This window comes from Antennarius striatus, chromosome 15 (genome assembly GCF_040054535.1).
Source record: "Antennarius striatus isolate MH-2024 chromosome 15, ASM4005453v1, whole genome shotgun sequence".
Classification (NCBI taxonomy): domain Eukaryota; kingdom Metazoa; phylum Chordata; class Actinopteri; order Lophiiformes; family Antennariidae; genus Antennarius; species Antennarius striatus.
In genome coordinates this window covers 17,393,672-17,421,079 of record NC_090790.1, presented here as the reverse complement: position 1 = coordinate 17,421,079, position 27,408 = coordinate 17,393,672, and the positions used below count along the sequence as shown (strand labels likewise).

The 27,408-nt window shown below is 44.0% G+C and overlaps 1 protein-coding gene across 7 annotated transcripts in view; it reads left to right on the top strand.

The window, feature by feature from the left end:
• The window catches only part of fcho2 (FCH and mu domain containing endocytic adaptor 2), a 29,114-nt gene extending 2,529 nt beyond the window's left edge, over nucleotides 1-26,585 (top strand). Inside the window, exons 2-31 of one of the 7 annotated variants that reach the window (XM_068334121.1) lie at nucleotides 4,542-4,633; nucleotides 5,681-5,755; nucleotides 5,843-5,984; nucleotides 6,093-6,245; nucleotides 6,358-6,462; nucleotides 7,342-7,440; nucleotides 9,633-9,729; nucleotides 12,679-12,723; nucleotides 12,806-12,875; nucleotides 12,959-12,983; nucleotides 13,179-13,235; nucleotides 14,677-14,736; nucleotides 14,870-15,043; nucleotides 16,910-16,934; nucleotides 17,768-17,812; nucleotides 18,302-18,341; nucleotides 18,434-18,516; nucleotides 19,386-19,463; nucleotides 19,659-20,138; nucleotides 20,536-20,651; nucleotides 20,758-20,890; nucleotides 21,020-21,103; nucleotides 21,357-21,416; nucleotides 21,837-21,948; nucleotides 22,522-22,677; nucleotides 23,281-23,413; nucleotides 23,507-23,706; nucleotides 23,806-23,870; nucleotides 23,964-24,128; nucleotides 24,216-26,585. In XM_068334121.1, the coding sequence (XP_068190222.1) occupies nucleotides 4,542-4,633; nucleotides 5,681-5,755; nucleotides 5,843-5,984; nucleotides 6,093-6,245; nucleotides 6,358-6,462; nucleotides 7,342-7,440; nucleotides 9,633-9,729; nucleotides 12,679-12,723; nucleotides 12,806-12,875; nucleotides 12,959-12,983; nucleotides 13,179-13,235; nucleotides 14,677-14,736; nucleotides 14,870-15,043; nucleotides 16,910-16,934; nucleotides 17,768-17,812; nucleotides 18,302-18,341; nucleotides 18,434-18,516; nucleotides 19,386-19,463; nucleotides 19,659-20,138; nucleotides 20,536-20,651; nucleotides 20,758-20,890; nucleotides 21,020-21,103; nucleotides 21,357-21,416; nucleotides 21,837-21,948; nucleotides 22,522-22,677; nucleotides 23,281-23,413; nucleotides 23,507-23,706; nucleotides 23,806-23,870; nucleotides 23,964-24,128; nucleotides 24,216-24,238 (3,192 nt within the window). In that variant the 3' untranslated portion in view covers nucleotides 24,239-26,585. Of the gene's footprint in view, nucleotides 1-4,541; nucleotides 4,634-5,680; nucleotides 5,756-5,842; nucleotides 5,985-6,092; nucleotides 6,246-6,357; nucleotides 6,463-7,341; nucleotides 7,441-9,632; nucleotides 9,730-12,678; nucleotides 12,724-12,805; nucleotides 12,876-12,958; nucleotides 12,984-13,178; nucleotides 13,236-14,676; nucleotides 14,737-14,869; nucleotides 15,044-16,909; nucleotides 16,935-17,767; nucleotides 17,813-18,271; nucleotides 18,342-18,433; nucleotides 18,517-19,385; nucleotides 19,464-19,658; nucleotides 20,139-20,535; nucleotides 20,652-20,757; nucleotides 20,891-21,019; nucleotides 21,104-21,356; nucleotides 21,417-21,836; nucleotides 21,949-22,521; nucleotides 22,678-23,280; nucleotides 23,414-23,506; nucleotides 23,707-23,805; nucleotides 23,871-23,963; nucleotides 24,129-24,215 lie in introns of all 7 variants that reach the window. The other 6 variants (XM_068334122.1, XM_068334123.1, XM_068334124.1 and 3 more) reach the window with 6 other exon arrangements.
• Nucleotides 26,586-27,408: the final 823 nt, after the last annotated feature.

Genomic DNA, 27,408 nt, shown 5'->3' with positions numbered 1-27,408 from the left:
AATGTTCTTCTCCCTGCTGTCTGTATTTTGTGTGTGTGTGTGTGTGTGTGTGTGTGTGTGCATGCGCGCGCATGTGTAGACTGAAATGACAAGAAGCGATGGACAGTTGCAAGACTTTTCCTCTCAGCTGTTGAATCCAGACTCACAACTCTGTTAATTTTCGTATCTTTATTCGTGGAGGAAGCTCTTGCTCATATCAGCAAGTCACAGGTTTGCAACAAAAGTGTCATCACAGCAGAGAGCCATGAGAATCTGCAACACTTGAGAACCCCCCCCCCCGCCCCTCTAATGTGAAAAGGTTTTTGTCTACATTGACTTTGTGCCTGAAAGAGAAATTTCACCTCATGGTGGATGTTTATGACCTGTGATCCAGACCTCTTAAGATGTGTTTTGAGGCAATGGAATAGGTTGTAACTTATAATTAACTAATCTGTTCTGTGTATTTAAGCAGCAGCCAAACACGTAATTTCACGTCTTAAAGCCTAAGCAGCTGTCAAGCACTCCACATTGATGTTTGCGGTGCGAACGGATCCAGTCCCGCCGCGTAAATACGCCGCATGGGCTGCCGCTGTTGGTCTGAGAAGGCGCCGCTCCCAGACCTCTTGAAGTCACATGATGGAGGGCAGATGCTCTGATGTCATCCTGCTGTCTGAGGCCGCCGTCTGTGAGTTGTCTTGAGAGGAAGGATCTTGAATTCCACAGTAATTGTGTGCAGTCGCTGTTCTCAGCACTGCCTCTACCTGAGCACTCACAATCTAAAAAAAGAAGTCACGTCAGCTCAGGCACACTCCATTGTTCCGGATATTTACTTCCCTTTCCCTTTGATAGACGATATCATTTCATGAAGGTAAATTTTGCAACAACATGTAGGGAATGAACTTATTATGTCCCTTCTGCTGCAACTGCTACAACAGTATCAATTGTGTGCATGCAAAGTAACAGTCTTGTGTAATATTTATTATGTGCTAAACAAGTCTCCCTTGTATCTTAAATCCTTTTTATTGCACACATATCCTTGTAACAGACATTGAGCACATTGGTCACCTGGCAGCTGGTGAGCTTGAAATCCTCGCCATCCACCTTTATTGAACAAAGGAGGGGCGGGTGTTCTTTAAAAATATTAAAGCATGTCTACCAGTAAATAAAAATGCCGGACTTGCGTGCGTAATTCACACATCATACATATGTAATACAATAAGACATAAAGAAAATATGAATTTGAAACTCTAACTGATAGCTGATATTTTTTAAATTTCTCATTTTCTGTAATCGACTTACGAGGGAATTCCTTGTATCTTTCAAAGTGTTTGTGCCTGAATGATTGTAGGATGTGAAAGTGTTGGAAATTAGATTGACTGTAAATAGTATTAGTTTCATTACATGTAAACAACAATGAGAAAAAAATGGAATATATAGAAAACATGGGCTCTTTCATTACTGCCCATTGTAATGAAATATACACACAGTATATTCCAACTGTTTTATTTCGGGTGAAGGATAGTCTTTATTTTTTATTTTATTTTACTGCTTTTCTACTGTTTTCATGTGAAAACACAACACACGACAAAGCAGCTACTGATTTATTTTTTTCCTGAGTGATAATACGGTTAATCATTGCAGCTTAGGTGGTAAAGTTCAGATGTGGTAGCTTGCAGGTTTTGCAGTCATACACATTGTTTATCACGTATATCTTAGTTGATTATTGACCATGTATTCCAACATTTAATTGCAGACAAGCGTCCTTTCAGTGCATGAGTTTAAGTATACTTCCCAGCAGGACTTCTAGTCCACATTCAGCGCTGCCAGAAGCTGCAGGACTATTAGCTTTAGCTAGACTAGCTGGTGGTCTGTCACAGCGCCATTCAGGAACACCTCAGAATGTCGACCCCCTCTGTGTTTGGGAGAGAGTTGAAGATAAATCAGAGCAAAATAAGCACTTCTGAATTTCACAATGTGTGGTTGGAATATTGAACATTCTGTGCGAGGCCTTTCATCAATGAATGTTCAGACTGCAGCGCTCTGGTATCACTTCTCCTCCTGCTCAGATTTGTGCCTTTAGCTTCTCATCAGCTGCTTTGTTTAAGAATATGTTTTTGGAATTTGTTCCACTATTGTAAGCTCACAAAAAAGCCCTGACTGGTTCCGGCATTTGTTTTTATTTGTATTTGGTATTCATTCGTATCACATTCCACATGAGTTCGGTTTTGCACAGAATGGACTCTCTTCCTGTTGCTGTTCTGCTCTGTTTAGCTGCTGTATGTTTTCACTCACTCGTGTGTGTCACTTCCCTGTTTTGTCACCCGATTGGCAAGTTGTGTCTTGCACTTTTTGTTTCTTACACACTCAAAGGATTTTAAAAAACACACCGCTGTGTTTATTTGCATGTTTGTACCGTGTTACTTGTTAAATTATTATTATTGTTTTTGATTTAAGCAGCAATGGAAGTAAAGAGCCATGATTAAAAACACAAAAAAAAAAGAATGCCCCATAAATTCAACTCCGGTGAGTCAAGAACAGTAATTAGAGAACCACAGTCAGTAATCTGCATCCTCATGGATTGGCATAACCTCCAGATGATGTAATTCTGTGGGATAGCAACCCATAGTCTTGTCATGTAACGCAAGCTAGCTCACGGCTGTGTTTACACCATTATCATAGCTTTAAATAAGAAGCACATCTGTAAATATAGATTTAATTGCATTTATTGTTTGTCAGCTCATTAATAACCAGTTGAATTTGTTCATGGCTGCTCCAGTGTTGTACATCAAACTGCTGACAGTGCATGGATCCAGGAACAAGGAAATGTCTCTGACAGTTCAGGGCTGAGGCGAAACAAAGTTGAGCCACAGAACACATGTGTCATCATCTTCATTTCAGTTATTCTAGATGTTCTAGGAACTTGAACCAGTTTCATTTCTTGTAAGCTGACTGAATTTATATTATCATGTGCAACTGGACAAGGCGAGCATGTGGCGAGTTAGCACTAGTCGCAAGGTAGCTGTGAGTGTTTTACTGTGATCTCGGGTTTTTCCTGAGAACCTCCACTAGTAATGATTTGGTGCAGGTTGCGTTGGCCTTCTCTTGGTTCAACCCCCATATAGTTACCCTGTTGATATTGCTGTAACTCACTGCTAATACATGTAGCATTTCAGTGGATTGCAACGCTTTTATTTTGAAGCATTTGCAGGAATTAACTGAAAAGTCCCAAATATCTGCTGCCATCTCTTCTCAGGTTCTGCATTTCACCAGCTCTTCCTGGTGACGTTCAATGAATTAACCTGGTGTGACTCAAGGCCAGACCGGTTTGAAAGTATTTACACCGGCACAACCCTATTTCCTACAAGATGACGCAATAAAACCATTATTTCATGTGTTAGTCAGCTGCTGTCGTCATAAACGGTTTGTGTATTTTGTTCTGTTGGAGCTGAGGTGATTCTTAAGGTTTGAATCTGAAGATATCCTGACAATAACATCTCAAAAATGCGCGTAGTTATTACTGTTAAACACGAGTCTGTAACTTCACAGGATGACACCTGATCCACTCCGTATATCCAAGTTCAGAAAGTGTGTTGATGACACACATCAAGTAGTAGTCGTGTCTGAAGTGTTGATAAGAATCCTGTGGATTTGCTTTGAGGAATTCTGTTTTAAATGTTAAATCCTCACCTTCTGTTGGATTACTTCCAGCAGAAACAACCTCAACTCCGGTTCGTCTGTTCTGCACTCACTTGTTAATTATTGGCCAGTCAGCATTGGCACACCCCTTACTAACGAAGCTAATATTGACTCATCATATGTAATATATATGTAATCCTTCTTCTTTTTCTCCTCCTCCTTATTCACCTTCTCCTTGTCATAATAGCGTCGTATAATTGTCTTAGTTATGTTATTTACATTCATATCTTATCATGTGTAATAAACTTTTTGATTTATCTACATAGGCTTGATCATTTTTGCTGACTCGCCTGTTGTCTTTACATCCATGTTTAGTGCCTTAAGAATGCCACTAAGAATTATGACAAAAAATGTTTTTAATATTTGTGATAAAACTTGTACCCGTGCTGTCAGAATAACTAACGGGTCTGTTACCGTTTGGTCATGACACTCAGGGATGTTTTCATATTATCAGTTTGGAGGTTTTATTTAGTTTTATTGTTTCATATCTATAATTCCATATCCCACATACTTAAATCATTTGTCTATTGTGTCTGTCACCTTAAATAGCAGTAATCTAGTTTTTAGACATTATCTCTGTAATTATATTGTCAAATAAAATTAGTTATGACAGTTTTAAACGTAAACCTGACATTTTTCAGTCATGTTAATTATTCAGAGGTATGTCAGCATCTTAAATGCATTGGCGCAGCTGAGCATCATGACCTGGTGTCATGGTAACGAGAACTCAGACATGCAGCTAACGTTACTTTTTTTGAAAAAGCGTCTTCAGTAACATCCCATCAATAACTGAAGATATTGTTGTTTGTTGTGTTGTTGTTGTTTGTTAATTTCTGGTGGCTAATCCGTTCGTCTCTTTCGTGCAGGGTGAAAAAAATAATGGCTTTGACGTGCTTTACCATAACATGAAGCATGGCCAGATCTCCTCCAAGGAGCTGACGGACTTCATCAGAGAAAGGTAAGATTATTTATTATTGTTAATTTTATCAATGAATAAATGGTTAAGTATGTAATTGATTCACCTTTACATCTACTGGTATGTTTTTCCGTTGCAGATGAACGTACAAAACCGTATCGGTTTATTCTTACTAATGTTGCAGGGAGGAAACATCTATAAAATCTCAAAAACATGCCCCCAGCCATGAAGGGGAAGTCTTGTTTTATCTTGGTGTGGGTTTGTAGATGGTTTACCGCTGGATTGCATTAACAGCCTCTGCAGTCTGCAGGAATGTTGTTGATAATTCACAAATGAATCCATACATCATCCATCAGGTAGTGATTCATTAACAGTTTTGTTTATCAAGATCACACTGCAGCGTTTTCCTTTGGATTTTTAAGTATCGTTTAAAGGCTTTTTAAATTTGTGTAGGGCCATTTTAAAAATGGGATTTTCCCGAATTTTCCAGCACGGCAGGAAGTGAACTTAATCCTAGTGAACCGCAGTGTCACAAACCTTGTCGGTTGGCTCAGGGTATTGAGTTCACGGACTTTTGGGGGAGGAATTGGTCTTCCCCGGGGAAAAACGGCGATGTGGCTCCCCCTGCTGGACAAAGTTGTTATTGCATTATTTCAACCCGGCCCGTCTGATCACAGTATTTCATTCAACCCAAACTCCTACCGGTAGATAATAATAGTCATGAATTTATTATCTATCACATCTGTGTGTGTGTGTGTGTGTGTGTGTGTGTGTGTGTGTGTGTGTGTGTGTGTGTGTGTGTGTGTGTGTGCGTGGGCAAACAGATTCTCTTTTTTTTTTTGGCCCTCACACAATGCGTCTGGTCAAACATTTATCGTGCAGGTTTTAAGTGGGTGTTTCTGGCCATGATTTCCTGTTATTCAGAGATGATTTGAGCCAAAGCTCTAATACACATACTTTGGGAAAACTTAAAGCATGCATGAAAAGGTACTTTAAAGATAAGATTGTGGTACCTTAATGGTGTATGACAGTTTCCTCTGCGCTTTAACAAAAAATCTGGGCGTGTGTTGTGTTTTCGCTCTGCTCCAGGAGCACTATCGAGGAGTCCTACGCCAGGTCCATGACCAAACTTGCCAAGACGGCTGGCAACTTTTCTCAGCTTGGGTGAGTTTCCACAGCTTTCTAGTTTTCTAGGAAATAGGCCAGTGGGGATTCCTGTTCTAACCGCTGAAGTGTCGTCCTTCATGACAGGACTTTTGCGCCGGTGTGGGATGTGTTCAAGAGCTCCACGGAGAAGCTGGCCACCTGTCACATGGAGCTGGTGAAGAAACTGCAGGAACTCATCAAGGAGGTTCAGAAGTACGTGGAGGAGCAGGCCAAAGCACACAAAAAGGTAAGAGGATGGAGAATCAGAGAAACATTGATCTAGAATATAGACCGATAGGTGCACTCATCATTAGTCAGCCTGTTGTGATTGTGGAGAATGTTTGTGTGCTTCCAGACTAAAGAGGAGGTGGCACCAACCTTGGAAGCCGTGCAGAACATCCAGACCACCTCTCAGGCTCTTCAGAAGTCCAAGGAGAGCTACAACACCAAAACCGTGGAGCAGGAGCGCCTCCGCAAAGAGGGCGCCACCCAGAGAGATGTGGACAAGGTGGGATTTCTTTTTCTGATCATTCAATTAATTCCAGAGCAGACGTGGCTGCTACACTGTCTATATTTGTATATTTCAAGCGTCGTTTATCTGGCTGTATGTGTTTTTGCAGGCGGGAGTGAAAGCAAAAAAAGCCACAGAGGCCTACAAGTCGTACGTGGAGAAATACGCAGCAGCTAAGTCCGAGTTCGAGCTGAAGATGGCAGAAACTGCGCAGGTACACCAATGAACTCGATCAACTTTGTCAGCAGCTGTTCTCCTGTTAGTGTGTGATGCTGGATGTTTTTCACCCTTTATCATCTGCATATCTTGTTTTTCCATCTGCTGTTTAACCCCTGATCAGATCCATCTGAAGATGTGATTAGAGAGACTCCAAATTAAAATCAGATCCACACACGTTGGGCATTCATCTCTACAGCAGCTCCTCCGCCGGAGATGGTTCCAGTTAGCGTAGCGTTTTGTGTTGCGGCGCTGCTTCCTCTGTCTCGCCATCCATGGCTCATCTCAAATGCAGCACATGTGGACACGAGTTGTAAACACTCAACAGATGCGCTCTGACTTCACTGCTGCTACGACATGTGTGTTCTTTTTGCCAGAGTGTGTCCGTGTGCGAGCATAGGCTAACTGTTATGGCGACAGAAGCGCAGTTTGAGTTGCGTGCTCGTCTTTGTAGTGTCGATGCGATGCTGTTCATCTGCGCGTCTGTGGTTAGGAAAGCTCCTCTTCCTCTCCAGCCACACTTTGCTACTCCGGTTTATGATTATTTAAAGTCATTCTCATTGGTAAACCTCAAAGGGAAGTAAAAACTAGTACTTATGGCCGTGATCTGCGCTGCTCATGCCGCACAAAGCCAGCAACCTCTGTTGCTGCATCTCGTTTGGGATCCAATAGGAGGAGCTGTGTGTGTGTGTGTGTGAGTGGAGCTTCGACCACCAAAACACACACAGGAAGTAACAATTAGAATAAGGAAGAGAGGCAGCGTTTTCTCTTTATTTTATTTAAATACCTGATGTCATAAAAAGGATTTGCTGCCGTTTGTTTTCAACTGACCGTCGGATTTGTCGAGCCGTCATTCCACAACTTCCCTGTGTTCCAGAAATTCCAAGACATCGAGGAAAACCACATTCTTCACATGAAGGAGATCATTCAGTCGTACTCGCAGTCTGTCGACGAAACACACATTCAGATAGGAGAGGTGAGTCCACACACACACACACACAAGCACGCTCAAACATTCCTGTGGGTGGAGTGGGTGTCTTGTTGACCCGAGGCTCCGCTCATCGGGTTCACAGCGTGTCATATCAATTAGTGTCGTCTTTGATCGCGCTAATCGTTTCGCTGAAAATCAGGAAACGGCCCATCCGACCTTTTTATGCAAAGCAATTAAAAATGAGCCAAACTTCCTGCGAGCCGATCTGAATCACCTCCAGAAGTCGACAGTGCTGCACTGGCTTCTTTACTTCTGCAGCAAAGGAAAAAGCACGGCGTTTAGATCCAGCCGTGGAGGCTTTCAAACATCAGTCACAGCCGTGTTATTAAGTATTTAATATTAAGCAGAGATTTATTCATTCAGCATTCACATTTAAGGCCAAGTAATCCAAGACGAGCACCTTTGAAGCTGTCCAGCGCCGTCGTCACCACTGTAATTCTCTTCTTGTCCGTAGAGGGTGACACCGCTCCACCGTCGGCGTCTCGGTCCGGCCAGCACCTCGTGCAGCAAGTTGGAAAAAATGCGTAGCGACAGGCTGCCACAGGTTACCCAGCGCCACAGCTCCTTTTTCTGAGAAGGAGATGGGTAGTGCCGCTGCCTGTCGCTGAGCATAATCAAAACGCTGTGGTCAGAACCCTCCCACCAGAAACACTCAAGCTGAGATCCTAGAAATCAAGATTCTGGTGATTTAAAGACTCAGAATGTAATCACCACATGTCTTTGAGGCAGAGGTGGGACCGAAATTTGCAGCTCATGCTTTGTCACTGATATTTATATTCAGCTTTAACAATCCATTTCAAGAATTCACCAGAGGTCACAGGGTGAGCACTGCTGCAGGTATTTTCAGATCTTCAGGTGTGAGCCCCACAAAGGGGACAAAGGTTCAAATAAAAGCATGACGAGGAAAAACATGCAGTAGAGGAGAATAGCGTTCCAACACTGTAAGTGCAGAGTGTTGTTCCCGCTTCGACCACACGAAAGTGCAGGTGTGTGTGTCGGGTTTGCGTGCTTGTGTTTGTTTTTGCAAGCGAGCGTTTGTGTGTGAGGATCGCTTGAAGGCGGATGCATAGCGCGAGCATGTGGTCAAAAGTCTCCGTGGGACGAGGTGTGTGTTTGTGCGTGTGTGTGTTCGTGTGTGCGAGCAAGCTGGGCATGCAGGTCGATGACCCCCATCGTAGCTACAGCACCTGACAGATCGCGTGTGCTACACAGAGCATACTTCCTCACCACGGCAACCCGACTTCATCCACATCCCCCACCTAACATCCTCTCCTGCCAGGCCGCAGAAGGCTAATGCACTCCACCTCACCACGGGGGCCCAGAGGGCAGAGACGTGTGTGTGTGTGTGTGTGTGTGTGTGAGCCACTCTGCTCTCACAGCATCACGCACGTCTAAATGCTTTGGTGCGACGGCAGCGAGCCGCTCCTCTTCATCCCCATGCCCATACACGGCTTTCTCTTCCCCTCCGGTAAACACACACGCACATCCAAAACAAACAAGTAAACAAACACTATCCTCCCTCTGATCCTGCCCAAAGGGTATCATCTGGGCGCCGCGCCGGCAACAATGATTCAACCTGACACCCGTAGGACGACAGTGAAGTTGAGCTTGTCTCCACAGGCCAGTTAGAAAGAGAAATGTTATGAAGACGCAGGAACCGCAGGAGACACTACATATGTCTCATGTCCTGCGCGTCATACAGGAAGTCTGAACAAACACACGACACGAACGCTTCGTTTTTTTTCCAGTCTGTGAAATCCTTGCGTGGTGCGACAGAACCGAAGGGAATGAGAGTCAAAGCAGTTTAATATCGGTTTACTGAGTGTTTTCAGTTGCATCAAATGAAAATATTCATTTCCAGATGAGCGGTTCCTTCAGTAAAGCGGGGGAAATGTGTTTGCCGTGACATACATCTCCTCCAGCGGGGAAGGATTTTACTTAGTAAGGATAATTATAATAAATAATTTCTACAGCACTTTTCACACAGTAAGTGTTGCTCAAAGTGAATTAAAACAAATCAGCTGTAAATCCGGTTTGTATTGCTGTGAATTTTCTGCTTTTTTACTTTACAGTAAAACTCTTCAAAGTAAAACTGTTGTAAGAGATTTCTCAATAAGATTTTTACTTTTTTTTTCTTTTTTTTAAATTTTCTAAATGTACTGCTTTGAATTTTTTAGGTCCACAAAGAGTTTGTGCGGAACATTGAGAACACGTCGGTGGAAAGTTTATTACAAAAACTGTCCGAGAGCAAAGGAACGGGGAAGGAGCGACCAGGTGAGTCCCCGTCGTTTATCCTCATACTAACTGTTGAGTGTGAACAAACCAGTCGGCACTTCCGCCTGTTTCTGCCTCACGTAGGAGGGTTAGGGGTGTGCAGAGAGGGGCAATTAGAAGTGCGGGAGGGCCGGAGTCGGTTTGTGGTAATCTGCTGCAAAGGTAGGCAGGCTCGGCATTCCAGCGAGCATGTGACACGGTGGGGGCCGTGGCTGCGCTCGCAGACTAAGAAGGCAGAAACAACCTTTCCAGGAGGTCAGAACTCAATAATGACTCTTGTGTAAACTTTGCCGTGCCACAATAATCAAGGGAATACTCCTCAGACTCCTCTGGGGTCTGCCGTTTACCCCCCCCCCCCTTCCAACCCCCCCCCCCCCAGCTCCATCACTCTCCTCTTTGCAGCAGCTGGATTGTTCGCGTCCTCGTCTATCACACTTTTACTTTGTGAAATCTGTTTAAGGCGCCGTCGTAAATATTTTATTTCTTTACCAGTCGCCGTGTTTGCCCCCCCCCCCCCCTGCCGTCATCCCGAAAGGGTTCACCTCTGTTGTGTTTCGTGTGTACACAAACGGTGACCCCTGTGTCCAGACGCTGCATCCAGGAAGGGGTTGCCTTCATTTGTTTGGACAGCAGAATTAATTGAGGCTGAAAAAAAACCCACAAAAAAAAACGGTCAGTGAATTCCTCTTGTATCAAGCTGTTCATTAGGGATTACACAGCAGCCCCGGGCCTGTCAGAAAAATAACCTGCCTGTCCCCCTGATTAAATATCTGAACGGATGGCCGGTCCGCTGCCTTTTGAGAGAGAGAGAGGTTGAATAAACTTTCTATTGCGGAAACAATCCCAAAGTGACACGCTGCGAGGCGGGGATGAGAAGGGGGTGTGGGGGGGTGGGGGGTTCAGAGTGTTCAACGATATCCAGCTGAGCTGTCAACTGGCGGTGGGCCAGACACGCAAACCCACCCCACCACCCATCTCTCTCTCTCTCTCTCTCTCTGTGCCCCCACCCTCCCAACCCTCTCCCAGTGCCATGTGAAGCATATGCAATTTAAAAAAACATTCTCCACTCATGCGTGACCGCATGCCTCCCTCACAGAGAGGAGAAAGAGAAGAAACATCTTCTCCTGAATAAACAAAGTCGTCCGTGTGTTTGGGAGACGTTTAAACAGTTCCTTAATGTCTGCCCACGTTGAGGGTAATACTCACGTCTCTGGTGTTTGGACCGCTTTTTTTTGCAGTGGGGGGGTGCGTAAATATTGTCAGATGCAACCGCGTTATGCTTTCGCCGATGACTTCCACGGAGCTCGAATAAAGGATGCAATTTTCCAGTGATTTTCGCCCCCCCCCCCCCTTTTTCCTCGTCCGTCTTCATTTCTTTTGTTTGACAACATCCGCCACTGATGCGTTTAATAAACGGTGATGTCACAGCGAGCTTCCTCCTCTACCTTCGCTCTCACCTGTTTCGCATCGGCGCCGTGACCGGATGAGGCCGGACAGGACGTCTTTGACACGAGCGTGACGATTTTTGTTTTCGCTTGGCGTGAACGTTGCGCACGCAAACAAGTCGTTTCGTGCCGCCACTCCCCCTACCCCACCCCACCCCTTCTGCCGGCGGTGAAGAGGCCCTGATATTGCACAGTAGAGTAGATCGGTCATTGGTGTACTTTATCCACTTCACTTGGCGTGATGCGCGCCTCTCGTGACTCGCCGCTTCCCTGCGCTTCAGTCGGCGTCGCACACGCCGAACAATGCATCAATTCTGCTCACGACCGGCATCCTCTGGGGAGACCGCATCGGATGCATTTTGAGTTAAAATATCATTAGCTTTGTTATTTTCAGGTCAAGCCTTGTCAGAAAATCTTGCCAGAGGGTCCTGCCCCGTCTCTCCTCCCTCCCGCTCATCCTGCGAGCTTTTAGCCTCGCGAGTTAGAAGTCGTATATCTGCCTGTCTCTTCCAGATCATCAATTATTAAGAATGTATAGAGGCTAACTAGCTTCAGTGTGTATGTACAGTCAGACACAGGGATTACATGGATTTATAGATAATAAGATCACGCAGACACCTCCAGCCTAACCTCCTAGATGTCTCTGACTGACACGAACACCCATCGCATGTCTGCTTTCCCTACTGCTTTTAATGTATGTGTGTGTGTGTGTGTGTCCCTTTGAAAAGCCCTCATGTGTGTTCCTTCAGGCGCACACAAGAGCGTGACAGAGTGCAGGACGAGGGTATATAAGTGATGAGCAGTAAATTAGGTGTAAACATTGTTGTTTTTCTCTGCTTTCTCATCGTCCAAAGTCACCAATCTTATTGTTTGTTCAAGGAAATCCACGTCTGGTCATAGCGTACGGTCACCACCTCTGATAGATTCCACGTTATTAATGGATTATCTGTGTTCCTGTGTTGTCTTCTGGTCATCTTCTTGCATGCCAAGTAAGAGGAGAGGAGGGCATCCCTTAAGCCCGGGAGCAGATTTGCCCATGTGGCTTTAAACACTTAACTGCACGTAATCTTGGACTTGTTTGTCTTATTGTAATAGGGTTAGCGCATTGTTGCGTGTCCCGTGCGGGTAGTTTCAACCCAGTTAAGTCGTCGTACCTGCCCTTCGCCAAACACCCCGGCTTCTGGGCCCTTCCTCCCCTCATGGGAGGAAGACTCTGGAGCTGGAGGGAGAGTTCCGCCCCTGTTTGGGCCACCAGACACACATTTGACTCCACTGTTGACCCTGTCTGCCCCCTGGGACCGGCCAAGTCCTGTTTGTACACAGACACATACACACACACCCTGTACGGCATGCCAGACTGCATGTTGTGTGTTTTCCCAACGTGTTTGTGCCGTGTGTATCGGTGTGTGATTATTGCGTGATGTACATTCACAGCATTCCCAGCAGTGGGTCGTTCACCCTTTCTGTGCCAAATGAACCTAAATGAGTCCTTTTGTCTCGTTAGGACCCATTGAGTTTGAGGAGTGCAACACCGCCATCGCTACCGAAGGTAGGATTCTCACCAAAATGACGTGAAGCAGATCAAATCGTCACTAAAGGTGGGATCTGTGGTTGATAAATGTTTCTTTAAGGTGCCAAACCAAGAAAGAGAAAACCTTTTGGCATCCCAGTACGCAGGAAAGACAAAGATACAGACTCCACGTGAGTCCTAAAGCAGTTTTACCTCCACAGAAATAAAATATAGTGAGACTTTCTCATCCTAACGTGCTGATTTTCCTTTCCAGAGAGTCCGCAGAGGTGGAAGCTGCTGTGAGTATAACCCTCAGTCACTTCAGTTGCAAACGTTCAGACAGGAGGAGGTGGAGAAGATCCTTGTTCACTTAATTCTGCTTTTCTTGCTCGAACATGTGACTCCTCCGCTCTCCTTCTGCTCCCTCTGGTTTGTTTTGCAGATTCGCTCCTTCATTCATTCATGTATTCATCTGTCTCTGTTTGTGCTTGTAGAACACCGCCAATGGCGCTCCCCCCGGATACTACGGTGCCATAGACATCCAGAACGCTGTAAGCAAGCTAATGCATGCAGAAACACGACAGCATTCAATACGGAACTACTGCTGTATAAATGTATATAAATTAATAATAAATATCATGGTTTCAAAATAGTTTACATCACACTTTAGTTTGGTTAACTTAGTTGGAACATTTCAAACTGGTTTTTATTAAGTAAACATGAAACACATGATGACACAAAGAGGAAGTTTTAGTGAATCTGTTGTTGATAAACTTGCTTTTTTACATGTTTTTTTTACATGTTTTACACAACATGACATCTTTTGTGTCGTTGGGTTAGTCATAAATATTTATAGTAAGGTTGTAAAAATGTTAGCCAGCTTCTTCAGCTCTGTGAGGAAACATCGCTTCTGGTTCTTTAGTTCTGAAGTGAAACGATATTTAAGTTACATGAATATATTTTGCCAGTCTGTGCTTATCTGCATATGTAATAGAACGTTTGAAACAGAAAAAAATAATGTAAAAGACACAGAAAGAAATGTAAAAAAAAAATCTATTGATTGATATCCCTAATCAGTTAACTAATGATCAGAGGGACAAGTTTAATATTTTTATTTTACATTGTTTAATTTATTTTCTGAAGGAATATTAATATACAAATATAAAAACTGTTTAATGAATGACAGCCGTAACTTTAAGGTTAGTCCTGTGAATGAAGAAGTTGCATCCACTGACCAGTTTAAAGCAAAATAAAATTTGTTTGAAAATAAATTCAAACTTTTTTGAGAACAATAAAAAAGGTTTCTAATAATAAGCTATTTAAAAATATGTAGTATAATAGCTACCATTATTATTTTTGATTATTATTCATTATATTGTATTTTAGTAGTAGTTTTTTATAATATACTAAATTCTACCACATTAGTGTTGTTAAAATTTAAAGCACACAGTATTTTGCAAAGTTAGGTTAAAAAGTATTTACCCTAGTCTTCCTTTTAATAGTAATAAAAACGATATTAATGATGATAATGATAACAATTACGATTCTAATGATAAAATTGTAATAATATTGGTAATAATTATGATAATAATTATGATAATATAAGGTTAAACAATATAATGATTATAATAGTCATTATAATAACTAAATAGTAGTAAAGATATGAGAGTAATAGTGACGGTAATGAGAACAATTATGGTACTGATTTTAATAATGATGATAATTATCATGATAAAAATTATAATAATTATTAAATGATATTGAATTGATAATAATGATAATTATGATACCAATGATATTTATGATACTAATGATGACAATAATCATAATAATGATATTGTACAATAAGGCCGTGAAGACATGACGTTTACTGAGGTAGTGGTTCTGCCTGTAGCTCTCAAACCGTCGAGGCCTGAATTCACATGAACAACTTTTATTTTTATCGTTCATAGTTGAACAAGTTCATCTCAAACTTTCTCCTGTGTTTTTCAGAACGTTCCTCGAGTCGACGCGGAGGGCTTCTGTATCAGACCAGAAGCTAATGAAAACGATATCCTTCAATTTGCCTTAAATCCCGTCTGCAGCCTTGAGTCGATCAGTGAGCCAAACAAACCGCGGTCCATCTCTTCCTCCTCTCTCTTCTCTGTGGTCCTTATTGCCTCCTTAACTTTTTCTTCCATCACATGCCAAAGACAATTCCTTCTACTCATCAAGCGACTCGGAGGATGAAGACGAACCCAGAAAGTTCCACGTGGAAATCAAACCTGTTCGGCCGAACAACGGCACGCACCAGAACCAAGCCACTATCGACGAGCTGAAGGCCTCCATCGGAAACATCATCCTGTCTCCTTCTGCCTCGGTACGGTCCAAGACAGACCATATACAGTATCTGTTGCTCAGCAGAAATCTGCCTCTTTAACACTAGAGGGCAACAAGACAATAACCGACCAACATGTGAGCTGCTGGGAACACCTTCCAACCCGATTACCCTGCTTGAAGAGATCGGTCCTCTCTTTAAACTTATTTTATTGACCTTGGAGAGGCATGTGTTTCTGGGTTCTGACGCCACATTGACTTCTTATTCTTATTCCATACTTTGTTTTGACTTTAAATTTAGTTTCATGTTGGACTTTTTTTTTTTTACGTGAAGAAACAATAGAAAAAATAGTTTGTAAATTAAGCATCTAATGTTGTTGGGCTTTAGTTGCACACAAACACGCACACACGGACACACACACTGCCCTCCTTGTAGGCACTTAAGGGAAAGCTTTGCAGCAGTAGCTTGACTGCACGCACACACACATACACACACACACACATAGATCCCGGTCTGATCTGTGACCTCAGTCATGGAGCCTTTCATTCAGCTCGTCGTCCCACACCATCACTCAATCTCTGAATCACTCTCCCGCTGCTCTGTGAAAATAGCCCCCGCCATTAAAATTTCAAAAACCACTACCGTTTGTGTGCAAACATGCAGCGCGTGCGCTCCGGGCCGCTGTTGTCGTTAACGTCGTCGTGCGGCGGTTCGGTGTCGTGAACGGGGGGGGGGGTTTCGCGCTCTCCCTCCTGCACGTTAAACCCATGTCACGGCATGTCCCGCCCGACTCCCTCCCTCAGGCCGCTCCCTTCTTCTCATGTTTTTCTCTTTTCTCTGTTTTTTTCCTACTTTCTTTGTTTTCTTCCTGTAGTTGTCAAGACTCAAATCACTTTTTGTGTGTTATTATCCTAAATTACATCGAAACACCTGAACGGTCGCGTTCCAATTCTCTTCTTCTGTTCCGTTTCCTCGCCTACTTTTAGGTTCACAGCAAACTTCTGGATTAAAGCTAAAACACACATCCAAGGTGATGCCAAACGTTGCATCATCTGGTGTAAATTATTGGAACGCCCCCACCACCACCACCACCACCACCACCACCACCTTCAATTCTCATTTTTCTGTCTGTTTCGTTCCTCCTCCTGTTCGGCTCTCCCTCCGCGGCGTTCCCTTTATTGAAATAGTGATGGAAGTCGTGTGTGTGTGGCCAGCGAGAGCCGTAATTGAACCCATTTGCCGCTTAGCGCCTGTGGGACTAAACCCTGGCCTCGCTGCTCCACAGTGGTTAAACGCTTTTGCTATGTTCCTTAAACCCATTTTGTTTCTTTTTCTCCCCTCCTCCCTCCCGCGAATGAATTCTTTATTGAAACCAATGCCCTGAGTTTCCACTTGGTTGTTGACCCTCAAAAGTGTATCTTACATATCTTGTTTTACGCAGCGTGACACGGCAGATTTATGTGATGGAAAAAAAAAAAAAAAAGAGACCCCGTAAAGGAAGTTGGGACAACTCTACTCCGGTTGTCCCTGACGGATCGGCGTTTGGGCTTCCACACACGGTTTTCCGCTGCTGAATTTTTCACCCTAGGTTTAACGTCTGGTATGTGCGAGTCGAGAAAAGTCCTGTGATTTACCGTGTTTAACGCTGAAGTGGAAAATTCCCTCAACCACTGGGAATAATTAATAATTTGAACCTCCTATTTTTCGCTGTGGTTTATACGTTTAAAGTCTTACATGTTGGTAAATTACTGCTGTCCAAAAGGTTTTAAATGATTTGAAATGTGGAAGGGAGCTCCAGAGATGAGCCGTCAGTCTGTGTGTGTCGTTTGGGACGTTCTCCAACAGATTGAAGGTGTTGGCAGGTAAATGTTGAGCGTTTTGTTAACTGATGTGTCTCTTTGTTTTCAGGGACAGCTGCGGAGGAACCAGTCCAGTAAGTATTTACTGTCTGACCTCTCTGTAGCCGCGTGTTGCTGGATGGACCGTTAAAAACCGGGTCGACTGCGCGATTGCTCAACTTGGTTTTTCTTGGCACTCTGCGTTTTTAAAGAGGTTGTCTTTAAAAAAGGAAAACCCAGAAATCCAGCCAAAGCCAACACGTCCCCAGCAAAAGTAAATAACTGTTCGTTTCTGTGGATGTGAGCCTGAGCGATGTTTCCCTCCCGCGGTACGAGTGAGATTAATTGTTTGATTAGCTGTTTATGCTTTGACATGTCAGAAATTATCTTTTCCATTCTGCAAGCTGGCGCAGTTTGTGAAAGAGACTTTTTCTTTTCTCGACAGAGCGCATGAGAAACCCTTTAAAGGGATGCTTCAACCAAAATCAAAACTTTTACCTGTGGCGATTTCTCTCCGTCAAGATTAGGAGTTAATATTAACCCTAAAGATGTCCGCCTTCTGTTGAATATGACGCTACTAGCATCTGCAAGCAGTTTTCTTTAGGACAGGGGGATCAAACTCATTTTCACCAAGGGCCACATCAGCATAATGTCTGTCCTCAAAGGGCCAGATACTCTGCCCTTTTATTGTCTCAAAGGCCACATAAAATGATTTGGCGGGCCACATTTGGCCCCCGGGCCTTGAGTTTGACACATGTGCTTCAGGAGCACTTATGGATTAAAGGCTGAGCCGTCCCTTTATATGCACGTATCATGCTCTGAAAAGGTTTGGAATATTCATGTAGAAAAACTTACATGCGTTTCTTCTGTTGATAATAGTCAAGAGATTGATTAAAGCAGTAATAGATGTGTACTTTGCATAATATAGGAGCCACAAGAGTGTCTACTTTAAGCTCTAAGGCTCAGGGTCCTGGTGAGTATGATTTGCACCACAGCGTTTGGCCTTTCGCCCTCATATCTCCTCTCTCTCTGAGCTGAAAGGTCGCAGTGAAGGGTCGGACGCCAGCCGACGTCCCCGATCGCTCCTCTCACTGCAAACTTTCACTTCACAGCAGGTTTATCTTCTTACCCCTGTTCCTGTTTGATTTTTACAGTTTTAACACTTTATAAACAGGGGGCAATAATGACAACAAAATGCACGTGTGTCTCTCCACCCCCTGTTGTAAATTGTTACCGTGACATCAAAAGCTAACCCCAGGAAGAAGTAATGAATATAGGGTATCTAACCTGGGTCTTCCTAGATGGTCAAACCCTCCTGGTTTAGGATGCGGCGGTGTGTGAACGCCGCCTTTGTCTCTAACCTCTTTTGCCGTTTTTATTTCATTCTCTACTTGCTCTGATGGTGTCTTTTGCTGTCGCCGCTCCTCTGTAGGTCCTGATGTTTGCTGTTCTCTCCCTTTAGGTGACGAGCTGGCAAAACCCAGAGCGCCAACGTCATACGAGTACGTGTGAAACTGACACCGCTTTTTTTTTTGAAGGCGTCTTTCTGCCTTTTAATCACATTTGTGTCTCTTTACCTTTTTTCTTCCGGCAGACTGGCCAATAACGACCTTCTGTCTCTGGACCCCTTCGGCCCAACGCACACTGCAGGCTCTTCCTACGCCCCCTCATCTACAGGTAATTAAATAACGTCTTCCTGTAGTTCTGACTTTAACCTGCAGCTAACAGTTGTGGTGCAAGAACTGTGATGATGGGACTGAACAAACACATTTTTAAATGATGCACGTGGTCCGTGATTATTGCAACAGGGATCCAAAAAAATTCTGAAGGATTGGGACTTCACCCGTGTTTTAATTTGCCATCTTTTTCCCATTTTGCACATCTCCTCTTTAACTTTTTCTCCATGCCTAAATAGCATCAGCACATTTTCAAAGGTTGTTTCTCTTTTCCATAGGTGAAGAATACTTTCACTTATGTTAATGTCAATCTCTGCCGTTCTCTAAGAGACATTTATTGCTTTCCGAACACTCTGCGTCGATGGTGTGACTCTCATGGCTTTATGCACCACAGCGGTGTTGAAACAGAGTGACATTAGCGTTGACCCATTGCCTAGGTTAAGCGTAATCCACAGTTAATTGGCACCTAGTGGAGGTCAGAGGGTCGGATGTAAAGCCCACTGGCACGTATGTTGTCAAACAGTCTCGTTACTGTCAAAGGTCTCAGCTTAAAAGTCAAAAGAGCATCACGGAGCGCACTGATTAGGATACGGCGATGGGAATTAAGTCCCCGCTGCGTACAGTGTGGAGCTTTAGCAGCTCCAAACGCACACATGACACATTAAAGGCACGCAGGCTGTGACGTATTAAAGATTCATCTCACGCTGCAATGAAGAACAGATTTAATTGAAAATTACCTCATTTATTTTCTTCTTTCGGTGCATTTTCATCTGTTTTCCATGTCGTTCTTACGTTTTCTTCCTTTTTTATTCCAACGCCTTTTAATATCCGTTTGATTTGTGTGTCACGTGTGTGAACTTCTCTCATTAGACCTCGCCTCTGTCTTCCTTTCAATCCCTCCGTCTCCACCTTTTCTGGAGAATGACGTCTTTCTGCCAGAAGCTTCAGGTAAAACGTGTTTGAGGAAATGAATGCTGGGAGAACGTGGAGGATTCACCGGCTTCTGTTTGTGTGATTTCTCAGTGGTTTGGTTTTCCTCCCTGTGAGTTTGTAATCCTGAGATGTTTGTAAGTCTCTAACTGTTCGCTTTGCCTTCAACGCCCGTGTTTATCGCCTCTGTCAATCACACCACCCCCCCTCCAGCTGAGACGGTCCCGCAAAGGGAGCGCTCTCCTCCTCTGACGGAGAGCCAACCACGCAAAGACGTCTCCTCTTTCTCCTCATCCACTTCTTCTCCCTGGGACTCGCCCGAAAATCCTCTCCAAGTGCTCAAGCCCGCCCCGGCGAGGGCCCAGAGCGCCCCCATCACCCAGCCGACCGAGCCAGTCGACCCCATCCAGAGCCCTCCCAAGAGCGTCGACGCCTTCTCCTCCGTGTCCTGGTCCCAGAGCCAGTGGATCGCCTTCAGCGATGATTTCACTCCACGCCGCCAGCAGGGCTCCGGATCCGCCGCGCAGGAAGTCCAATCGGGCTCCGGCAGGTCGAGCCGCCTCCTCCCCGACAGATCCACCGACGCCTGCTGCAAAACGGCGGGGAGAGGGGAAGACGCCAACTCCTGCTTCCCCGACGTCTTCTCCACGATTACAGATAGGACTTTGACTCCAGCAGGCAAAATATTCACTGGTAACACGATAACTGATGCTAAACGTCTTCCGCCTGACGTTTGGAGTTTGTTTTTATTTTTATTTTAACCGTATGCTGTGCATTTGTTCCACATGTGAAGTTGACAGCTACACATTTGTTGTCTTTGTGTTGTTTTATTTCAGATATGCTTGAAAACTTACTGCCTGGTTTGCAACATGTTCATTTTACTATTTTTTTTTAAATGTTTTTTTATGACATTACGTTCAGATTGTGTTTTTTGTTATGACTTCTTTCTGTTTGCTTTTTATGGCTTTTGTTCTAGAGATCTCGATGCATGCTGACTTTGCATCGACTTCAATGGTGCATGTTTACAGCTTGTTAGTTTAAAATTGATATCGTATCTAATCGCCACCGATCGGTAATGTTGTTTCTCTAGTGCCGGTGCCGAACCGACCTGTGACCCCATTGACAGCTGGAGCCCTGGTGCCCCCACCGCGACCCTCCTCCAGGCCCAAACTCCCGACTGGAAAACTCACAGGAATCAATGAGATTGTGAGTCACTGTCCCCGATCCCATGCGATAGCTTTATTGATTTGCTTTAGAATGACATCCTGCCGTTTGTAACACAATCCCAATCGATCGGCCCCCCTCCGATCAGGTGCGGCCGTTCAGCCCGCCGAAGACATCCAACGCCAGCCCTCCTCCTCCTGCTGCGCCGCTCGCCAGGGCGGAGAGCTCCTCCTCCTTGTCCTCCAACGCCTCGCTCAGCGCCGGAAACACCCCGACCGTCGGTGAGCATCATCATTTGAACAATCTCTCCTTCCTTTCCCAACTTGCCGTGTAACTTTTGTCTCTGCAACGCTAAGTTGTTTTCTTCTTCTCAATCTCTTCCTTACTTTCTTCCTTCACTCCTCTCACAGGAGCTGAGCACACCTTCACTTCCTCCTTTTCCTCCACAGAGCCAGAGCTGCTCTCCCTCTGTCCTTTCTTTCTACTAAGGCAAAGTGAGTCTGCCTTTCCCAACTTCTTTTCTCTTCGATCATTTCTTCATCCTCTTTTTTTTTTTTTTACCCACGCAAAGAACATCATCACGACGGTCGTTTCTATGCAATCATATCGGAGTTGTCTGCTCATGGTCGACCCGCCGCCATCGCACATTTAGAAACGTACTTCCGACCATAGTCGATATCATCACGGCTCGTCTCATTTGTGCTCTCTGGGTCTGTTTCTTCTTTGTGACTTTAATTTGGCGTAAAGAGGATGATGTGTTCGTAGCCAAGCTGCCTACCTTTGAGAAGCATTGTGAGACGCCTGCAGGTACGATTCGTCTTCGTACTCAACGACCCTTTTCCGTATTTAACGACCACTAACACCAGTCTTCAGGGGCTGGCTGGACAACTGGATATCTGACTTTGTCTTGTGTGTTCCTCAGCATCAACTCCTAACATTATAGAGATCTGATCGAATTAATGATTTGACTTTAACGTTAACCTTCTGGAGCCAACCTGCCTGCTTAATAGATCTAAACGTAAACTAAAGCACTCTAAACGTACCTAATTTACAAAGAACAAAATGAACTGATTTGCTGTGCACGAACGACTGACTTCATGCAGTGAAACAGAAACCGGTCATTTTATAATGCATCTCCTGCATGATCAACCCGTCAACGTTTTCTGAATCCATCTGCGGTTGAGTCATTTTACCTCAAACTCTGCGCTTCTCTCCTCTCCTCTTCAGGGACGTCTCGCGGTCCCAGCCCTGTGACCCTGGCGTCCCAAGATGCTTTGCCCATTGCAGTAGCCTTCACGGAGTCGGTTAATGCTTACTTCAAAGGAGCTGATCCCACCAAGTGAGTCTCACATGACGCCTCACTGCTGAAAGGCCTCCACACGGACCTGCACATATTCACATTTCTGCCGTGCTTTAACCTTTAACTACCACGCGTGTTGTGCTTGTCTTCAGCCTCATATGCTTTACACACCCAGAACCTGTGGTTAAGCTGTTTGCAGGGTGTATCGCCACCTCGGCCCGCTGGCGTGGAATGTTTTGCATTAGCCTGACACCATTCTTTCAGAGCAGATAACCTACATGCAGCAGATTATAGTCTGGGACAGAGTTAAACATACGGCTTTTTAATGGCAAAATGCTGCTGTGCTAAAAGGCATATATTTGCAGGGATTAGCAAGTGGAACATTTCATTTGCCGTACAGGTTGAGACCCACCGCGGGCCGTCAGCGCCGCAGCGTAGCTCAACCGCAGCTGAGGACTCCTGTTGCACCAGAACTTGTTCAGGAACTGGATCTGTGTCAGACTGTAGAATCATGCCGCTCAGGAAAAGAGACGGAGGACATCTTTGGGTTTTAAAGTGTCAGTAGGTCTCATTTGTGCACTTCATCAACTCAAAAAGAATCGCGTCCCACAGGTGCATCGTGAAGATCACAGGTGATATGACTCTGTCCTTCCCCATGGGCATCATCAAAGTGTTCACCAACAACCCCTCCCCGGCCGTGCTCACCTTCAAACTGAAGAACATCAGCCGGTTGGAGCAGATCCTCCCCAACCAGCAGCTGCTATACAGGTGAGGCGCAAACGGCGAGCCGATAACCGGGAAGCATCGCGGTTTTAGTCGAAAGAGGGATCTGGACCGGGGGGCCCGAGGAAATGTAGTCTGCGTCAGCGAGAGGAAATTCAATTAGTAATCTGACATAAACCTATCATTAAGCTGTCAGGGAAGTATTTTCCACCAGACTTCAACAGCCAATGTCTCTTCTGAAACACTTCATGCCCTAAAATAGCAAAGAAGAGCAAAATGGTATAGCAGCTGCTTCTTTCAGTGATGTGTCACTGCTTCAGATGTGTTTAATGGATGTTCCACCTCACGCAGTCCAGTTTTTAATATGCTGTGAAATCTGTAAGTTTAATTTAAAACTGCGTTGTTGTTTGTCTGTTTTTTTAATAAATTTGGTGTGTCTGGTGCATATCCTCTCCAAAAAAAACTACATCCGTGTCTGTTTTCTGCGCGTCTTACTCCGGACCACACGGCAGGAATAATCGATTCAAAAGCAAATCGAGGATTCAGAAGCTGCTCGGATGAAACGGGGTTTCCAACCTTCACACACAAAGACGATTAATGAACAAAAGCTCCTGTTTTCTCCTTTTTGTTTGTCCTCCTTTCGTCTAGTGATTCTTCCCAAAGCGATTCAAATTCTAAGGACTTCTGGTTCAACATGCAAGCGCTGACGTCCTACCTCAGGAAAGCCTCGGATCAGAATCCCTCCGCCTCCTATTATAACGTGGACATTATAAAGTATCAGGTGAGTCGTCGCGGTTCCAATCAGATTCCATCACGTTCGATGCAGACGGTCGCTTTATTTGCATTTAAAATCCTCCTGCTATGCTGCGTTCAGGTGCAGTCCGATGGAATCCACTCCACCCCTCTCAACCTGACTGTGTACTGGAAGTGCACGGCGCTGACGTCGGACCTGCGGGTCGATTACCGATACAACCCCAACTCCATGGCCCAGCCCGGCCCGCTGACCAACGTGCAGGTCTTAGTGCCCGTGGACGGAGGCGTCACCAACATGCACTCCCTGCCCAGCTCAGTCTGGTAAGAGCTGGTGACATCAGCAGGAGATCAGGGTCGGGGGGATCTGTGTATCTTAGTCAAACAGACGGTGTGAGGTGTGACTTCTTTTTTTTTTTTTAGGAATTCAGAGCAGAATAAATGTCTATGGAAGCTGAACGACATCTCAGAAAGGTCTGAAAATGAAGGTAAATCAACTTTTCCTTGTTCTGATTTTCTTATTTGACGAGGAAAAGAGTCGGATCGGTTGACGGATGTTTGTGTTATGTTTGTGACCCCAGGTTCCGGGTCCCTGAGGGCCAAGTTTGAGCTGTCCAACGGCCCCTCAAACCCCTCCACGCTGGCGGTGCAGTTCATGAGCGAAGGCAGCACCCTGTCCGGGGTGGATATGGAGCTGCAGGGGAGCGGATACAGACTTTCCCTCAACAAGAAGAGGTTCGCCACAGGTACGCTTCATCATCCGGACACCATTCCAGCGTCTTGAAGGCATCAGCAGCTCAAACCGCATCCATTCTTTATTTTTCTTTTTTCAGGGCGATATATGGCAGATTGCTGAGGTGACACCCCCCCCCTCTCCCACTTCCCCTCACCAACGTATATCTCGCTTCACACAAAAAGTAGGCAGCTTTGCCAGGCTTCCCGAACCTCCGGATCCAACTGAGCCGACAGGCGAGAATCTCACTACAATAAAACAGCACTGAATATTGAACACTGTTTAAAAAAAAAAAAAGAATAATAAAAGAAAAAAGAAGATGAACTTCCAGGAAATGTGTAGATATGAAGTTTAATAATGCTTTCTGATCACCTTTGTATAGTCTGAAACAATTTATGGATTAGATATAAATCTATATTGTATTTGTAATCAGAAAACAAAAAGAAAAAAAATGCACTAACAATCTTCCAGATGCTCTTTTTCATTTGATATTAATTTTTTTAAGAGCCTTTAATGAATCCAAAAAAAAAGACACACAAAAAAACGATAATTTCTGTGGGGAAGAGAGGAAAAAGATTTCTCTCTCCAAACTGTAAATATCAACGTTGAATTTTCTGCTCTGACTTTATTCTCCGATTCTTCCCCTTCCTGCTTTTCACCATTTGTCTTTTTTGATCATGTGCAATGAAGCGATGAAGGTAGCATCTTTCTTAAACAGTATGCACACACCTGTGTCACACGTTTGACCTTAAAGTAACAGCAAAGTGCTTTCAAACAAATGCAAAAAAACAAAAAAAAAAATAATCATCTGACCTCAGTGCCTCTTCCTCAGCTGAGGATCAGTCAGTCACTAAAGTGTGTCATGTGTGACCCAGTCGTGGGTCTCCAGGTTTAAGCTACATGTTTTTTAAACAATCACCTCCTTTTTAGAATTTAATTTACGTCCCTTTTCGGTCATGACTTGTACATTTTTATATCTACATTTCTACCCCTTCTTTTTAAAATGAATCTCGACTGGGACAGACCTGAAACTTAACCTGCGTCCCTTTTTGAAAAATAACTTTTTAACCACAGTTTGTGTCCTGTGAACAGAGAAATGTGCCTGAATCTTAACTTTCTCTCTGATCTTTTGTAAACTACAGCACAGTTCATGAGAATCGCACCGTTAATGTGCCACTTGTGTTTTGGTTTTTTTTTAACTCCTGTATTTGGATGTTGAAGGGAAAACCCAGCTGTCTTCCAGCGACGAATGTGTCACCTTTGCCTTCTGTGATTGATCGATCGTCGGTCGCCGTTCACCTCTCGTCCGACCGCTGTGCAGCAGATAAGACATGTTAGCAATAGCACAAGGTCAAATTAATGAAGGAAATGCCTTCTAGCAGCATAGTCGGCTGCGGCTGGATATCACTACTGCCATTGTAATAGATTACTGCCTCTCTGTTGTCCGTACAGCCTCTGGAACCAGAAAATGGACGGGAAATTTCCTGGTTTGACACCTAAAGCGCTTCGTTCTTATCTTTCGCTGCTGACGGGTCTCTCGTCCTTCTGGGTGGAGTATTTTTACGTTGTATGGGACATTGTCCTTGAATCATGCTGGTGTGCGACCGGAGACACGATTAGATTAGTTGATTGAAAATTGGTGAAACCTCTTTGGGCAGTACTTTTTTAAACTCTGTGCTTCACAACAGCCAACTGACCTCTCAGAAGATTTTAAGAAATAACTTTTCGCGTCAGGCGTCTTGTCGTTGCGCTGTAAACCACGGCTTTGCTGCAGTCACTGGCTCGCAGGTGATTTGAACTCATTCATACTTGATTTATTGGTAGAGGAGTTTTTTTACCGGTCGTATCTGATCAGGGTGATCTTTTCTGATGTCCGGTTTTCAATGTTTTTGTGTGATTTGTACAGTAAATTTCTATCCTCGTCTTTAATAATAAAGTCAGAGGAGCACTTCATCTTAATTGGATGATGGAAACGTCCACTCAAGTCTTCTTCGTTCAGTTTAAATTCTTTCATATCTTTCTGGATTTTAATCAGCCAAATGTTTAAACCTCGTCGACATGAATGAGTTTACAATCCTTAAATTGTAGCACCAAACATTTGTACAGTTTTCTTTTTTTTTTTTTTTCCTCTTCAATGAATTGTATCAGTGTCAAATGAGCCAAATGCATTTAAAAACAAGTACAACTAATGATGTCGTTGTAGCCCGTTTTAGCAAGCTGGTTCTTGCTGTCCCTGCAAAAACTGTCAAAAATACAAGGTTCTTGTTTTCAGTCACTTTTACGTCCTTCCTTTCTTTTTCTATGTGTTGTATTAAAGAGAGTTTAAAGAGAGCTAAACTGTGTAAATGATTCTCACAAATTGTACATTTTTACGAATATCTCAGCCACTTTTTGTCTTTACGTTATGATTTCTCATTGTGCCACATTAAATGTGTAATATATGCGTATATACAAATATATTAAAATGAAAAGGAGTCTTCTGTGTCGTTACTCTCTGACTATGGAATGGATTAGATTTCTTCACATCTCTAGCGCCACCATCAGGTCAACATTTCTAGTTACCTGCTGTTGTAACTCCCCTTTTTTTTTTTTAATAATGTGTGAGAGGGATGATGACTGTCTCAGTTGTGATGAATCTGTAGTGCCTATTAGCACCACAGTTTTTTCACCTCATTTTTTTTCACCCAGTTTTATTATAATTCATCCAGACGTTACGGTTCAGGTGAATTCAGATTCCCCAAATAAAAGCAACAAGTCTGTCAGCTTTTTAGGACTTTAAATCGTGTTGAAAAGTTTGCGTTCATCCCTGTCTTGACACAGAATGATTCTGTTCGACACAAAGCTCGACCACCACATGTGTTGCTAATGTACTGCCTGCACTGCGAGAACCTCGTGCGGCGCTTTGCTGAGGAGGATGCATGACTGTGTGTCTACGCTCAGCACTACATCAACACCTTGTGCGTATTTACACACTCAGTCATGCCTTGCGTCCTTCCTCCTCCTCACATGTGTGAGCCATCAGTGTTGACTTTACTTTTCCCCGTCCGCCTCAGTAAGACAAAGAGGAAGCGATCTTAGCATCTCTGGTGGATGATGTTATTCCCTGAATGAGTGAGATGTGTGAGCTGAAGTCATCCAAAGACAGTGTTGGCCTACATGTAGGCTTTTTTGTTGTTGTTGTCTTTGGGCAGATCAGCGTGTCATTTTTACACTTCCTATCCAAGTTGGGATTGTTGCACCTTTATTGCATCTCTAAAGGTGACCTAAAGGAAAAGGGTTTTATTTAGGATTGA